At 40.0% G+C, this 17,341-nt stretch overlaps 1 protein-coding gene across 1 annotated transcript in view; it reads left to right on the top strand.

The window, feature by feature from the left end:
- Positions 1–14,210: 14,210 nt before the first annotated feature.
- Positions 14,211–17,341, top strand: part of adcyap1r1b (adenylate cyclase activating polypeptide 1b (pituitary) receptor type I) — a 29,579-nt gene continuing 26,448 nt past the window's right edge. Inside the window, exon 1 of the mRNA XM_041791352.1 lies at positions 14,211–14,355. Coding sequence (XP_041647286.1) covers positions 14,211–14,355 — 145 coding nt within the window. The remainder of the gene's footprint in view (positions 14,356–17,341) is intronic.

Raw genomic sequence — 17,341 nt, 5'->3', positions numbered from 1 at the left:
CTTAAATAAGGTCTAAAGATGCTCTCATGTTATGAACTTGTCAGAAACTGGTCCAGCATTCATCAGCACAGATAATGGACTAATATAATCACAGCTGTACCTGAATGAAGGACTAGACTGCAGGGTTTTGGCCTCTGGCTGCATGCAGGATTGGTGAGTTTTGTGTAGGCTTGCTTCACCCTTAATGAGGAAAAAAATCATTTTATAGTCAGCAATAGTAAACATAACACAGAAAACATTTCAGGACTTTCCATACACTGTAAAATACAGAGTATTTCAAGATTTTATGTATTTTTGATTTATTCGTAAAAGATTGAGAAAAGTCCTTTTCAAAATAAAACTGCTAAATTTGACTTTATATTGATTTTTACTTTCTGCATACAATTTTATTAAAAGTCTAGTAGAACCGTCTATTTTAATCACTAAACTAGTGTCATTTGGGGCTGAATTAAATATAGCTGCTGAGAGGACATTTCAAAATACAGCGATACATATCTACGCCCCAGCGTGGAGGTCTGCCGCTGAACGCCCCAGCGTAGAGGTTGTGTCGATTGGTCTGCAGCCAGACCCTCTTGCATGATTTGGTACCAGATTTAGGAAAGAGAATAAATGCTTGGACTAAAAGTAAAGACTAAAATATGAGGACTTTTTATGGACTAAAACTAGACTAAAACGTTTTAAGTTTTTGTCAACTTAAAGTAGACTAAAACTAAAAGGGATAGAAATGACAAAAATGTGACTAAAACTAAAATGCATTTCATTTAAAGACTAAAACTAAAACTAGATCAAAAATAGCTGCCAAAATTAACAGTGCAGGGCGGGTTAAGAAGCCTCTGTGAAAAAACAGAGCGGACCAAACACTCAGCAGCAGCAGTGAATGAGTATCAGGAAAGAGCATTTCTGTCTCTTACATCTCTGTGATGCTGACATTTAAACGGCCCAATTAGCCTTGTTGTTGTGTTGGCGGGAGCAGCAGAGGGGAGAGAAAGTGAGGGAGGGGAGGACATCAGGCGTTGAGCCCAGTCTCAGCACGGAGACCTTGTAACACACCCAGACTCACGCATGAGCCGTGCGTCATTTAGTCACAGGGAAGAGGAACAGTGATGGGTGATGATGCAAAAAGCTGCAATTTTTAATCAAGGATTCGGCCACATATGGTTCTCACACTCTCTTTTCAGTCTATATTCTACATTTCATGAAATGTATGCTCAGTAGCAGCACTATTGATGGGGTATGATGTGCCATAACGATGGAAACCACAGGACGGCATGTTTTAATGGAGGATGCTTTATTAGCCACAGAAATTTTGACATTACTCTGAATTTATTTTATCTTAATTTCCCTTGAATGTAGCCACACCTTTACATTTTTTAAGGGGATATCATTGCCTCCAGGAGAATAACAAGACTCAGCTTGGAAAGTATTTCCTATTTTTTCCATCACCACAGTTCCAACAACAACTATGGCTTAACTAGAACACCTTAAAGGTCACATATTTTACCCTTTTGAGACAAGTTTATATTGGTCTCAGAAATCCCCAAAACATGCCTGTGAAGTTTGATGCTGAAAAAACACTCCAGTATTGGATTTTTGCATGTCTAAAAACACCCTCTGTTTCAGCCCTGTTCAGAACAAGCTGTTTCTGTGGCTTTAAGCTGTCTGACTCCACCCCTGACCACACCCCTTTCAGGAAATGGACAGAGCACTCCTGATGTTACAGACACTTTTATCCAACATTCAGGACCTGACTGGAATTCAAACTATCAATCTCCCACACTGTAGTCAGCAGGATAACCCACTGAGCTATCCAGCATCTCAGCTGGTAGCTGAAAGGATCAGTAGAGGAGGGCAGAACTTTCCTCCAAGTGGGGGAGGGCCAACCAAACCTGGGGGCAGGTGCTTAGGCCCCATGTGAGGTCGCTAGGGATATAATCTGAGAACGGCTTGTTTCAGCAGACATTTTCTGAAAGGTGGAGATAAAGAGGGGGAGAGGGAATGGATTTTTCTGGTACTTGAGGGGATTGTGGACAGGCCAGGGGCACATATTTTTGTTAGAAAAGCCTAAAAAAGTGATTTTTGCATATGTCCCCTTTAAGGAGAACATTTTTGCATACAGCCATTTTTCTAGGGCATTGTGAAATAACCAAATCACTCAATGAGATGTGAAAAATTGATGCACATTGTTCAGTGGAGTAGGGAGATGAAGGCATGACCTGCCTTCCTGTGCCTCTAGCTGGCTGAAACTTGTCAATTACCTTCATTAGTTGGCTGGTTGTGTAAAATCATAGGGTAAACCTAAAGCAGAGTAGACATGAACCATACTTTGCATTTCTCTGATACATCCAGTGAGCAAAGACTTCCCTTCGGTGCATTGTTTGCTGTCTTTGGCGGGACCGCATGTCTTATGCTGAGGTGCTCAGGAGAGCTGGGATGGGAAGCATCAGCTGCGCTTCTGTGGGCACCTGGCGTGCTTTCCCAGGCATCATCCAGCGACATACTGGGTGCTTGGGACCAGGTGGATTGGACCAGATCTTGAAAATGGAGTGCATCATGGAGGGGTCAGCCAAGAGGATACCTGGAGAGAGGGGGCATAGGCCTGCCACATTCCTGCACATTGGCCTTCAGGAGGCTGGAGCAGTACAGAGCCATGGCAAAGTGCCAAACCAGCATATGCTCCCATACCTGACTTGACGTTGTAACATAAGGTCAAGCAGCTGAACTTGGTGGGTAGTGTGCAAATTATAAAGGCTGTTTTTGTGTATTAGAGATGCGATAGTGAGCTCTAACACAGACCGTTAATCCTTTGTTGGCTGGTCACCTAAAAATGTATGACATAAATTGAGAGTATACCCTCTTCTGCAGGCATGACTATAATACAGGCTGATATGGCTGCAAACATGAGCTCCTGGACTCCTAAACCAATTTTTGCTCCTGTGGATTCCATAATTCAGGATTCAAGGATTCATTTCTTTGAAGAGTTTTGTTGCTTGTGTGGTATTTATATGACCATACATCATAGTAGGAGAAAGCAGTGTTCATATCTCCACACATCTAAAGATGTCCTTATTGAAACTAGGGATGCACACGGTTAAATGCTTAAATTTATTTATCAAATTAGCGAACCCGAGACTTACGAGTCGGTTACACCAATTACCTATCTCTTTGTACAAACACAGGCTTGAAATCCTGGTCTTTAATGCTCTTTTAAACTGTAATGAACCTCCCACCACTAGAGCAGGGGTTCTCAACCTTTTCAGCCCGCGACCCCCAAAATAAAGGTGCCAGAGACCGGGGACCCCCTCTGTACCTGAAGGTGGTTGAACACAGCCATGCACAATCAAGAACAGTCATGTGCAGACAAGACCGTCCATAAGGGAGCATAAAGGGGAGAGCTTTCTGGGGCCCAGCCAAACTGGGGGCCCATGGAGGTCAACAACATCATGGTCTATTGTAAAGTTAAGCTGTGATATCCATATTTTATATTTAACCTGAAAAAATAACCACTCTTATCAGTGGAAGAAATCTCTAAATAAAGGAAAACTCATTTGTGTAGAATATAGCTTTCTCAAATAATTTCATTTAAAAAAAGAAGTAAAATGGGTTAAAACTTGAAAAATGGGTTAATGATAGCAAAAAATGGAGGAAAAAGTGGTGAAAGTGGATCTCAAAAGTAGCAGAAATGGGTTACAGTGGCAAAAATGTACATAAATAGTGGTAAAAGGGAATTAAAAGTGCCTGAAAAGGCTTTAAATTGGCAAAAATGGGTGGAAACCTGGTGAAAGGGGAAGAAAATCCGATAGACACCAGCAAAATAGTGCTGAGAAGGAAAAAATAAGCAGATATTGACAGAATTTGGTCAAACTGGCAAAAATGGATGGATCAGATCATGAAATGTGGTTAAAATGGGAAAAACTGGACATATAAAGCGGTAAAATGGGGTTAATAGTGGCAATTATGGGTCAACAGAGGCAACATTTGGCTTTTGTGGCAAGAATTTGTTTAGAAGTGGTAAAAACAGGCAGAAAAAAGGGTTTAAAGTGGCAAAATAAGTGTGAAATGGCAAAATGTGTTAAAATTTGTGGGAAAAAATTATGAAAACTGGTTAAGATTTGGCAAAATTGCTGTAAAGTGGCAACAGTGGAATCCAAAAAATATTCTTAGATTTTTTTTAGGGAATCTGGAGACCCCCTTTCAGACCCCAAGGGGGTCCCGACCCCAAGGTTGAGAACCACTGCACTGGAGGCAGCTGTAGCTTCCAGTTAATGGAATCCTGTCTGAGCCTTCCCATGGTAACTTCACTGGAAGTAAATATGAGAAGCTTAGTGGTGGTTTATGTTATTATGTAGTTGGTATTACAGTTTTTTATATAATAAATGGAAATAAAGTGGTATGTAGGCTGTCCAGGGTTGAACTCACATTTAACTTCTCAACTGAAGTGAAAGAGGCCACATATCAAAGCATATCTGCAAATAAGAACGAAGGCTAGAAGGGCTAGCTGCTAATGTTAGCCACGCTGCAGAGAGTATCAGGCTCACATCACACCCGCTTTTCTAGGATCTAAGGATTTTCTCCTCTTTCAAACGAAATTTAAATGAGCATTTAGTCGAATGGGGAAATAGATGCCTTGAGATTATTATTTTACAGTAAATAGTATGATTACTAAGTTAGGAACAGTATTATATTACACTTCTGCATTACTGACAAATGTAGGGTCATGCAATTTTTCTTGTTTACGGAATTGCGCATGGAATAGCGCACAGAATCATGCACAGAATCGTGGAATTGACCAGTAAAAACAGAATCTACTTAACGTGGAACATTGCGGGATTGATTTAATTTGACTGAAATGCTGTTTTTGTGAGGAAGAGGAACGTATATTTGGGAAGAATATTCCGGGGGGATCATTAATGCATGACACAGCCTGTGCATCCCCTCACAAACACTCGCCTGTCCCCTCCCAAACATTACAAGTCTGTTGAAGCGATCGCCTAAATCACCGGCAAACACCATGAAACTTGCACCAGCCCCTCAAAGGCTTCAGACTCGGGTCAGACTTGAGGGTTTTATGAAGGCCTGTACGAGTGTCAGTCATCATAATTCCCCGTCCTCGTTCCCTTCATCTTTTCCCCTCTCTCTCTGTTTTTTTTTTTTTGCTACCACTTGATAATTAAGCACGGACCACCACCATCAGAGTACAGTGGGAGAATTGACAGAACGTTCAGCCTCCGCTTTAACTTCTGTGTAAATAGATATTGTAGATCGGGTTGTTTTGTTAACGAGCGCTTCTGCACTTTACAGGTATGATATGAGACAGACATGACAGAGATGAGGAAGAGACCTTTTCAGTTAGGAGTTGAACAATGCAGCATCACAATGCATGGACTTTTAAGTATTGTGAGAGCAAAGATGAGTTTAGGTAACAGGTTTACTTTGTACAATTTAAGATGGATAGATAGATAGATAGATAGATAGATAGATAGATAGATAGACTGAGCACAAAAAGTAAGGAAATTAGTGTTTGGTAGATTATTTCTTTTTTGTAACAATGCTTCTTGCAATAAATCTTATACCATTGAAAAGCCTGTTTTTTACCCTTTTAAATGGTGCCACATTTGTGAGGAACATGCATTTGTGGGATGAGCAGCAGAGCTGAGTATGTGGGTTGTGCCCATGAAAAATTTGTCACATCTCTGCTAATGCCAAACATCTTATTCTGCCATTGACTCTTTTTAATGAGTATTACAATTGTAGGAATATTTTACTGTTAATGCCTTTACACACTTGGTCCGATTATTTCGTCTGAATTGAAACACAGGCTCGCAGTACGATACTATTTGCCACATTCTCAGAATTTTTGCAGTGAAGGCAAATAAAAACACATCGGATCCAGTATGCAAGGTCTGAGTGTGTGACATTTTTCCAAAAAAACGCATCCGAAAATAACAGACCCAGTGTGTAAAGAGCTTTACCTTAAATATCATTAGATTATATCAAGGTTGTTCAAACCTACGGGTGTAATGTGATTACAATAATGCGGTACTTTGTGCCATGTTACACCCAACCCTGTGTATGGTGCACTTTTGTGCACCTTTCTGTCATTAAATATCCTTTGATTCTTTGTGATTGAAACATTGAACCAATCATTTATTTTGTTTCAATACTGCCTGGATATCTGGCTAGAATTTCCCAGTCAAAATTGCGAATAGAGACAATTTCTCTGGAAAAACTGTCTACAGATAACACAAAATGACAGGAAAAAAAAGTGGAGAGGATTTCAATGAAATCTTACAGTACAAATAGCCATTAACATGTTAAAAAAAAAGTATACTGTTTCCAAACTCATAACAATTTATGATCATATGACGACGTAATAAAAGCAACATTGAACATAAAAGTTGCTGAATGAATTCTTGTAATTACGTGGTAAGTTGTCATGCTTTTATGGGCTAATTTAAAACACAATATTCTTCCTGCTCTCAAAGACGCGTTGTCAGCTGACAGGTGCTGCCTATTGAAATGAATGGGATTTAATTTCGTGTTGCAAAACACAAAAAAGAGTCACCGCTAGGGGCGCTAATTTAGGAAACACTCCTATGGGTCGTATTTTGGGGTCTGTATAAACGACCTATGTGGTCGTATCAGTTGGAGGACTTGTCGGTTTATTTGCTAACTTATGTGCCAGTTTGTTGAGGACAGTATCAGGCTGATTCTGTGAGTCTCCGAGGACCATGTGTGATGTTTATTCAAACTTTATATCTATGTTCCTTCCTAAGTGTCTTTGCCCCAGTCTTGTGACTACGCAGCTCCCAGGTGTATTGTGGGAAAATGGGACATAATGGGAGCAAGAAACCAGGCCAGTTTTCATACTCTCCCTTTCTGTGTGTAATAAGTGCACCTCCCTCTCCCTCCCCAAAATAATGAAGACTCACTCATGTCTGTGTATATTAATTCCTCCCATAATTCCTCTGCCTAAATTTAGAGCCGGAGACTTGAGTGACTTACTGTGATATCCACGGAGAATTAGACGGTCCAGTGTGGGATTAACACTCTCGATTATGATTGTGGGAGCAGCTGGAGGAGATGACTTTCTCCTGTTTTTATTCAGTTTTTCTGAAGAATGGAGCGGCGAGGGCTGAGGAGATGAAAGTGGGGAAAGAGGAGAAGAGTTTAGGGTCGGAGGTCTGTTAGTGAGTGGGGGGATGAGCCTGTGCATGCCTTTACTCTCTAGACCACAACAGCTGTCAAAGCCTGACCAGAGTGTGTCCCCGAGGGAGAAAAAAACAGCCTCCAGTATCTCTTCTAGAGAAAGACATGTAGACACTGTTTCTCTCTGCTGTGGGTGGGCCTGAAACCACAATATAGCATGCAATTAAAGTAAGATAATCGCTGAGTAGCCATGTGAATATATCTTTGAAGAAAATTAGTCAGTACATGTTCAGTGTCGTTCGGTATCTCATTCACTGTCCTATCCATTCTAAATATTAAGCCAAAATATTGATATGGAAATACATTGTCATGTATTCTTGACCATATGTGTATTCATACAGGTGTTACAGAACCAATAAGTAGTTCTAAGATACACATTCTCTATGGTGCAGTCAACAGAAAAGACTCTAGGTGGCAGCAGATGCAGAGCTGCATGTTACAGTGCGAGCTCCAGATAAAAACAATATGGATGAGAAAATCTACTGGCTGTAAGCAAGACTGAAGTAAAGAACATTTATTTTGGATTGCTCTAAACATCAGAAAGACAGGAGATGGAAATGAGTCGTGCAATGTGCAAGATGTGCAACAACACAGCCAGCTTCTGAAAGAGCTTAATTAGCAGTTGGCATCGACAGCTAGGCTTGCTACAGTGGGCAAGTTTGTGCCGTAACATTCAGCTCTGAATGACGCCATAAAGTCAAAATGTCCCTTAACTTATAAACAGAATCAGCCGGTCATAAGCAGCACTTTTGTTATGTTAAAAGGTCACATATTTTACCCTTTTAAGACAAGTTTTTATCAGTCTCAGAGGTCTCCAAAACATGCCTGTGAAGTCTGTTGCTGAAAAAACACTCCAGTATTGGATTTTTGCATGTGTAAAAACCCGTCTGTTTCAGCCCTGCTCAGAACAAGCTATTTCTGTGTCTGTAGCTTTAAATGTTAATGAGCTGTCTGAATCCACCCCTGACTCCGCCCCTCTTAGGAAATGAATGTGGTAAGTTGGTAGCTTACCAGGAGAGGAGGGCAGAACTTTCTTCCAATCAGGGAGGGCCAACCGAACCTGGGGGCGGGGCTAACTCCCCACATGACATCATGAGGAGGTAATCTGTTACCAAAAACTTGATACATTTCAGGGAACAACTGTACCCTTCTGTTACGCCGTACAGCCTAGCGTCTTTAAGTTTCTTATAGTCTTTCTTTAAGGAGCAGTGCTCTGAAACAGTGGAGGCTAATGCCACTACTACTGCTAAGTACCTCATACAGCCCAACTTCAAAAAACACTGAAATATCCCTTTAAGTCATGAACTTAGATAAAAAATTCTTCAGACAAAAATTAACATATTTATGGACCGAGTGATTAAGAGTATAGTGATCAACAAGTGATGTCATGTGACATGTGCCAGGGTGGGTCAAAACATCATGCCATGGGAAAGACTGGGTTTTTTGGGATAATAAAATTGAATAGCCTTGTAAAAATGTACTTATTTTTATGAACTTGCACTCATATTTCTTTTAGATATTTCTAAGTTATTTCAAAGGATTTTTGCATGGATACTATTTTTCAAATATGTGTATTCAAGGGCGATTTCACATTAGGCCCGGTTGTGCTTTCACGCCATGCCACAGTGCGATTCCTCCCCCTCCCCCCCCAGCTTGCTTTCACACTAGCATCGTCGAACCGTGCCCGGGTCCACTTGCGTATTTACTCAGTCTGAAACAGCAGGTGGCGGTATGCACATAGCTGGTTTACAACCCCGCCAAGGAGGAGATAGCCAGAGATAGCCAAGGCCAGAGCTGTTATGTTTCAGACTGCCCATCCATACATGGGCCACTTTCCACAAATGTTTACCTTGACCCAAAGTGAAGTAATTCAGTTTTGGAGGTCATAGGTGAAAGGTAAAGGTCATATGGTCTCATACCATCCCTTGCTTTCCAGGCCATTGTTGATTGTTGTCGAGACAATAGTTTTATTATCTTTGATACATTTTCTTCAAACTTTGTTCTGACAAAAGGATGAACTGATAATCTTGTGTCCATCCTTTACCTGTTGGAACAATAACTCAAAAATACCTTGCCAGATTTTTGTTAAACTATACACAAATGTTCACTCTCAATCAAGCATGAATGACAAGATTTGGAGGTCAAAGGTCGCCAGACCTAGTCTTCAGTCCTTGTTTGTAACACTGCTTCCTTCTGAATGTATTTTTGCTGTTGGGCGATTGAAAACGTCACAGGGTCATAACTATTGGAGAGTAGTTGAAGGTCCTTTATATCCCGCTATCTTTCTAACTCCCTTTTCCTTTCTTTTTTCCATGTTCTGTCTTCCCTCTTTACTTCTTTCTTTTTCATTTTCTTCTTTTTACTAGTAGGGTAACCTTGCAAAGCAGATGGATTCACCCGTTTCCTTGTTTCTCACTGGCGAATCCATCTTGCAAAACTCCTGTCTGAACCGTTTGGGTCCGGTTAGAAAGTGACAGGACCAATCAGCGTCGAGGGGCAGTACTCTCAGGTGCAGCAGAGTCGTGACATAAGCAAGCAGCAACAAGAGGCCGGTGCAATTATGGTGGAAGACATTAGCGTGGATGCTGCTAAAGCACCAGTTTTATCAGAACTTGACGACATTTCTTTGTTAAAAGAAGAACAAAGAACAGCAGTGACAAAAGTCGTGTACTGACATGTCTACAGTCGCCATGGTTCGCGTTATTCCTCGGTGGCTGCGCACACACACCTCGGTCATGCCTGCGTCAATTGTTTAGTTGCTCTGATTGGCCCGTAAAGTTGTGACAGAATGTTCATCCAATCACACTGCCGAGTTTTTATTCAAATCCTCTGCACTTTCCCCAACGCTTAGTAGTGAAGATTTTCAACACCCATCTGGCGTGACAGGTTACTAGTACAGCATTTTGCTTTTTGTATCAACAATGCAAATATCCTTTGTGCTGCTTTTTATTTGCCAGTCTTTTCTACTTTCTCTTCTCTCCTTCCTTCTTTCCTTCATGACTTTCATTCTTCTTCTAGTTGCATTCTTCCTGACCTTTTCGTCCTCCTTCCTCACCCTTTTTTCCTGGTACAGTCTCTGTTTTTACATCATTCTTCCTCAGCTTCCTTCCATCTTTGTTCCTCTCTTCCTCATCCTCTCTTTCCCCCCTCTTTCTGGACTTTCTCCCTCTAACTTTCCCTCTCCTTTTCCCGCTAATGATGTGTCTGATCACAGCTTTTCAAAGCTTTTCCTTGGTTATAGGTAAGGGATCATTAAGAGAGCCTTGCTCTCTTTTCCCGCTGATTCCTCAGAGGATTAATTCCTCGTCTCCCAGGAGGAATGATTTCTCTTTTCACCCACACATTTTTAGAAAGCCACTGATTCTTCCCTTTCTTCTCCTTTTTAGTTTTTATTCCTGTTGTTTCTTTACTCCGTAGCATTGACCAAAAGTAAAGAGTGTGTCTGAAATGTTTAGTTTGGAGTGTGTGTGTTTCTTTAATTGTGTGTGTGCTCTTCAGACGGAGCATCAAACATTACACACACTCTGAGGCTGACAGTGTTGAACATGAAAGCCGCTGAGACTCATTAAGCCTCTGATTACAGCTCAGGGAGGAGAGTCCTGAGAAGCTGCTCCGCTAATACACACCGACACACACATTGACGCAAACGCTGGGGGTTTTTAAAAATGTGGACAACTATAAACAATATCTATCAAAGTCAATGCTGAAGTGTACTTTTCCCTTCTGCCTTCACAACAACATGGCTGCAATGATGCTCTGTGATTAAAGCAAAGCATGCTGGGTTATTGACTTTATTTAAGCAATGATATCCTGTGACTTAAGTTCCACTAGCCTATATCAGGGGTGTCAAACTCAATCACAGCAGGGGCTGGAGTCTGAATTTGGGTCTAATCTGAGGGCCTAACAGGGTCAATATTTAACCATTGAGTGTCAACCTAAATGATTTTGAGATTAAAAGGTCAACATGAGAAGTTAAAAACTCAAAACCTGAGATAAAAAGCAAAACTTATAAGTTTTAAAGGTAAAAACACTAGATTTAAAGTCAAAATGTTTTTAAAAGGCAAAATATGAGGTAGGATACTGAAACCATAAATTTTAACAGTCGGATAATGAGATAAAATTTCAAATTCATGAGTTTTAAAAGTCAAAATATGAGATAAAATTAAAAGTCAGGAGTTGAAATGGTCAGCAAAACTAAGATAAAATTCAAAACCATGATATTTAACAGTTGAATATGAAATTAACATCATAATCTTGAGTTTTAAAAGTCAACATATGATATAAAAAAAATAGGAATTTTAAAAGTAAAAAAATGAGATAAGAGTCAAAATCATGACTTTGAAAAGGTCAGAATAGGGTATGAAATTTCAAATTATAATTCAAAAGGTAAAAATATGAGATGAAAGTAAAAGTTATGATATGTAAAGATTAAAATATGAAATAAAAAGTCAAAACAGAACTTTTAGTCTTAACTGTGAGATGCAAAATTGAAAATAAAGAGAAAAAACAAATTTCTCCTACGTTCCTGACTTTTTATCACATTATTTTTACTGTTCACTTTTTTCACGAGGATGTTATAAATCATCAAGGTTAAGTTTACATTTTTATACTGGCGGAAATCTGCAAACCTCATACTGGCAGGCCAGTCTTAATAAAGATATCACAGATCTGGTGAGCCGGGTATAACTGCACCACAGGCCTTGAGTTTGACACCCCAGCACTATATGGACAAAAGTATTTGGCCACACATTGCTTCAATCAGACCTGTTGCCACAGGTGTGCATGCAGTCTCCATTTGCAAACGTCTGTGATAGACAATGTGTTATTCTGAAGAGCTCAGTGACTTCAAGCGTTGCACTGTGATGGATTTCACCTTTGCAATGAGTCATCTGAGTGTGAACATGATTTGGGTATAATTTTTTTGCAATTTCTTCACAAAAAGATCATTTATTCTTACATCTGTATCAGAAATGTGCATTAGTACATCTCTATTGCAAAATGCATACTTCATCTAACCCTTATTATAGAAGCAGACGTGGATTTAAGTCTTAAACAACACTGATTTGCATCCCTTGCATCAATCTGCATTACTGGAAGCCTAAAAACCACCACAGAAGCAACAATAAATTAGATTTGATGGATTGCTCTCAGATGGTGCAGTGTGGGAGGTGTTGGTGGTTTCAGGCTGCCCTGTTGGAGCGTGGTCACACTGTCTACACTAATCTACGCTCCATCTATCATTCACTTTCTGTGAAGCCTGTGTGAGTGATGAATGGTGCCTGCTGTCAGACATCAATCCATCTGTTAGTCCTCATTCTGAAGCATGTGTCCACAGTGAATGAAGCCTTCAAGAACAGAAAACTGGCTTTGACTTTTTCTTGGCTCAGAGTTCTCTGGTTTAGAGAAAGACAATATTTGCTCTGCAAGTTTCTTACTTCCACTTAACAAATGACGGGAATTCAAGATGTTTTAAGTGATCCAAATCACTTACCTCAGTGAACAGCATTAAGAGCCGGCTCTTTCAGATCCCAAATGACTCTACATTTGGTTTTATTTTGGCTTTTAATAGATAAGCCAAGCTCAGCTATGATTTGGCCTATGTCTGATATGTAGGCATCTTCTTACTTTACTCAGATTGTGCTCATTTCTGCTATTGCTAATCTTGTGCCAGTGTTAATTTCATCGACTAAAACTATTCGTCGACAGTCTGTCTTTCCTTGACAAAAACTAGACTAAAACTAACAAAAACAGATCTTTGATGACTAAGACTGACACAAACTAAGTTTAGTTTTCGTCAAAATGACTAAAACGAGACTAAAATGTCAGACATTCAAAATCTGTGATATTTCTCCACTGTAGGTAAATCAAAATGCAACACATCTGTAGCTCTTCTGCCTCTAAGCTGTAGCAAGCAGGGACCCCAGGTTTGGCAGGGTGCAGAGAACACACTACCATGATTTGGTACCAAATTTAGGCAAGAAAATAAATGCTTGGACTAAAAGTAAAGACTAAAATGTGAGGACTTTTTATGGACTAAAACTAAGACTAAAATGTTTTGAGTTTTTACTAAAACTAAAACTAAACTAAAACCAAAAAGGGTAGAAATGACTAAAATGTGACTAAAACATAAATGCATTTCATTTAAAGAAATGCTTGGCATAGTCATGAACAACTCTAAATGTGGTGTTTTGGTCGCACTTCTCTATGCAGAAATCACTTTTTGCCCCCATCTGGAGATCTCTGCTGCTGCGTGGCGTCATCTGCATAGAACAACAGCCAGCTCCAGTCGCTCACGTAACTGTGGGTTTTTAGAACAGCCGTCATGCCTGCATTTGTTTTGTGCTTTAATGATTAGAAATGGTCACATTTTATAACGTTAAAGTCAAATTACATCTGATTATAAGTGTAAACCAGTTAGCCGAGTTCTGCAGAGACATACTTTAACAGAGATTATTCATAAATGTTCTCATCTTTTGCACCAGTCCTTTCCATCAGCTCCATTAGTCCCTGTTAAAGATGCCATCTCCCTGAAGAAGTTCTGATTTCTTTTTTCACGGGAAAGTGACTCTCTAATGGTTAAGCTCTCACTTTGTTTGCCTTTTTACTCCAAACACACCCACACGCAGAGACGACTCCCACTGTGGCGGGGTGAGATACCATCAGGGTTTTTGGTGCTTTGTAACATGTGAGTGTTTCTTTTTCTTCAGAAATGAATCAATGGTAGTTTGTGCTTGAGCAGCCACCATGAAAGCTTTCTATAGAGGAGTAACAGCAGACATGATGGTGGCCTTGGCAGAGCTGCAGACCTCCATTCATGTCCTGTCTGGGTTTGTTGTGTTGTGTCTTATTGTGTTGATTTTTTGTTGTATGTCTGTGTTCATCAGCCTCTGACTTTTCAAACAACATATGAATGGAGGCTGTGTTTGTATGGGGCTATTCTACAAAGAGCAGGATATCAAATTCTTCTGCTTAAATTTTCTCTAAAATCTGGCTGACTTTTTGACATGGGTTCAGTGTTTTTAGTGTGGTATGACATGTACGGGGTTCTATTTGGAGTGGAGCAGAAGCCGGAGCAGAAGGAGGCTCCAGATCCATGTGGCTCAGCTCAGATCCAAACTCAGCAGCTCTCAGCTGTTGCTCCTGACGACGGCGAGAGGAGGGAGGGGTTTGAAGCTGGCAGGGTTTCGTCGGAGCGGTGATGCCAAGCTGCCGAGCCCTCCCTGTGGGACAGGGCCCGAGTGCTCAGTCCTGATACTTGGCTTTACTCATGCGAACCCTCCGGGCCTGCGGAGGACTCACAGATTCATCCACACGGGCTCCTCACAGACACGCAACACGACATGTTTGAGCACAGAGTCAGCCAGTGTATTGATAGGCCAACTGTAGCTGCTTATTGTTTTTCATGACAGAATGATGTGAAAAGAATGAACACATTAGTTTTCAATAATCAGAAATATATCACATGTCATGAGTAAAATGGTCTATGTGGCATTTCAGGTTAGGTTATTAATATGTTAACACAATAATGAAGTTTTATGAGGCTGAAATTACTGATCAAATAGATATTACTTCTATAAACATGACGCCAACGTATCACACCCAGCTCCAAACTAAATATTTAGTCCTGAAAAAGTCAGTAATCATGTTGTCCTCGTCATATTTTCAATTCAATGGGAAGTATTAGAGTTTAAGAAATCATCACTTTCTGTTGTTTCCTTTGACAAAGTGTACCAACTTTTTAGGAAATGGAGTATTGAGATTTTCTGTCCCTTCACTCAGTGCATGGTGGCACAATTGTTTACAACTGCTGAAAGTCAGTGTAGTTATGGCCAAAGGACTTTTTTTTTTGAAGTGAGTAATCAAAAACCAAGAAACATGCTGTTTCCCAAATACAGTTACAAAAAAAAAGAAAAGCAAAACAGTAGAAAAAACTGTGCTCTTGGTTCTTTCAGGCAGTTAGATATTAGATTAAGAATCAGGAAATAATCAAAGGAAAATGACAAGTATGTACTTTTATGTCTCTTGTTTTTTTTGTTTTTTTCCTGATTCTCGTTGTTTGATTTCCAAAAAAAAAAAATCTTTTAAAAGTTAAATTTTCATCTAGTCATTTCAAAATTTTTGGACTAAAAAGGAAAATCTGAGTGCCAGATTAGCTGGGTCGGTGGCACAAATGTGCACAGGCTGTAGTCCTCGAGGCACTGGTTGTGGGATGATTCCACTTCTCAATGGTATTGCTGTGAAGCACAGTATTACCACAATCAACATCCACTGAGCTACACTGTGTAACACTGCAGGAACTGCTCATTTTGGGTCAGTTTCCCACTTCTGAACAAGTTCAGACTATCTGATGGTTCTGTAGATTTTCTTGACAGATTTTGCTGTGGGAAGCTGACCAAAGGAGGAAGCACAACAAACTCAGCACTGTCAGTGACAGTAAACAGGAAGTATAAAGTTAGGTGGACATCCATTTTTTGATCTGTGGCAACAACACCAGTGTTAATTTTGTCGACTGAAACTATGACTAAAACTGTTCGTCAACAGCCTTTTATTCCATGACAAAAACTAGACTAAGGCTAACAAAAATAGATCTATGACAACTAAAACTGACAAAAACTAAGTTTAGTTTTTCCAGGATAGAGGGGACAAACTTTTTAACGGTCTCAATCCAGAGTCAGGTCACATGTAGATCTCAGTGTTTTCACATGTTTACAGCAACCATATTCCAACATATCTAATAATAATAATAATAATAAGTTTATTTATATAGCACCTTTCGAGAACAGCAAGGTCACAAAGTGCTTTACAAAGAGATGAAAGAAACACAAGCAATTAATGCAAAGGTACAATAAGAGAATACACAGTGCACAAAACAGATTAAGTAAAGGCCAGACCAAACAAGTAGGTCTTAAGTTGCTTTTTAAAAGAATCAACTGTTTCTGCTGATCTTAGACCCAACGGAAGAGAGTTCCAAAGAGTTGGAGTGTTAATTCAAAAAATTTGGATTTCATTTTACAGGGTCTTTAATTTTCACCTTCTTGTCATCTGACTAGTCTTGATCTCACTTTACTCAATGAAAATGTTTAAATTTTCTAAGAATCAGTTCGGAATAGATGTCCAGGCTGATTTCATCTGTCTCACTCACACTGGTCGGAGTGATGAGCATCAGGGACCACTGAACCATGCAGGCATGGTGTGAGTGTTTTTCCACAGCTGAACACGGCAGCCTAGGAGAGGCTGTTTACTCTGATGACGTCCTGGAGGAGTGAAGCATGTCACTAAGAGCTCTCTCTGTCTGTTTATGCTTCACCTATTCCTCCTGTGAATACTTAAATCTAAAGCATTGAAAAAATGCTGACAAATATCTTGAATAAATGCCTTTTACTGTGTTTCGACCAGCTCGTTAGGGTAAAGAGAAGTAACATAGAAACCAGATGTTAAGAGGTTAAAGTTATTCATTAACAAGAGTAAGATTTTTAACAATAACAACGGTGAGGCAACTAAGGACTAAATGAGTGCTGTACAAAGGTGGAAAAGGAGAACAAAAAGAGACTCTGACCTAGAGTTTTTGAAACTTACTGAGTTTTTAGCAAAAGAAAGGGTTAAGGTTACAAAAACCACACCACTCTCACTCGCTCTCCTTTTACTCTCTTCCTTCACTCTCCTTTCTCACTCGTCTTCTGCCAAAGCTGCTGTTTTTGTGGTGCTGTTGACATTACCGTAATATATATACCGCACATCATATATTGCCTGAGCAGATTCTCAGCTCTCTGTCAGTGTTGGAATTTTTTAGATTGAGCAAACTTTTGAGGAGTTACAGTGTTGAGAATCTGTGTGGTGGTCTCGCGATACTTCTGGTGTTTTGCTGTGGTGTTTTGCAATGAATGCCCACATCATACGGTTGTGAGTACTGTGATGAACCATGTATGTGCGCATGACCACAATTCTCAGCTTTCCAACGTTGTTGGAACTTTTCTGATCGGACAAACTTTGACAGAGTTACGGTAATAATACTCTGGACATATAAAACACAGCCCTGGCGCTGGTTCAGTAGGTAAAGGGTTAACGGGCCATGTACTCCTTAAGCAAATCTAATTTGCTAACATATTTCACAGAGCCAAGAGAGTCAACACAGTCT

Source organism: Cheilinus undulatus, linkage group 7, assembly GCF_018320785.1.
Source record: "Cheilinus undulatus linkage group 7, ASM1832078v1, whole genome shotgun sequence".
Classification (NCBI taxonomy): domain Eukaryota; kingdom Metazoa; phylum Chordata; class Actinopteri; order Labriformes; family Labridae; genus Cheilinus; species Cheilinus undulatus.
This window is presented reverse-complemented; position numbering and strand designations above follow the sequence as displayed.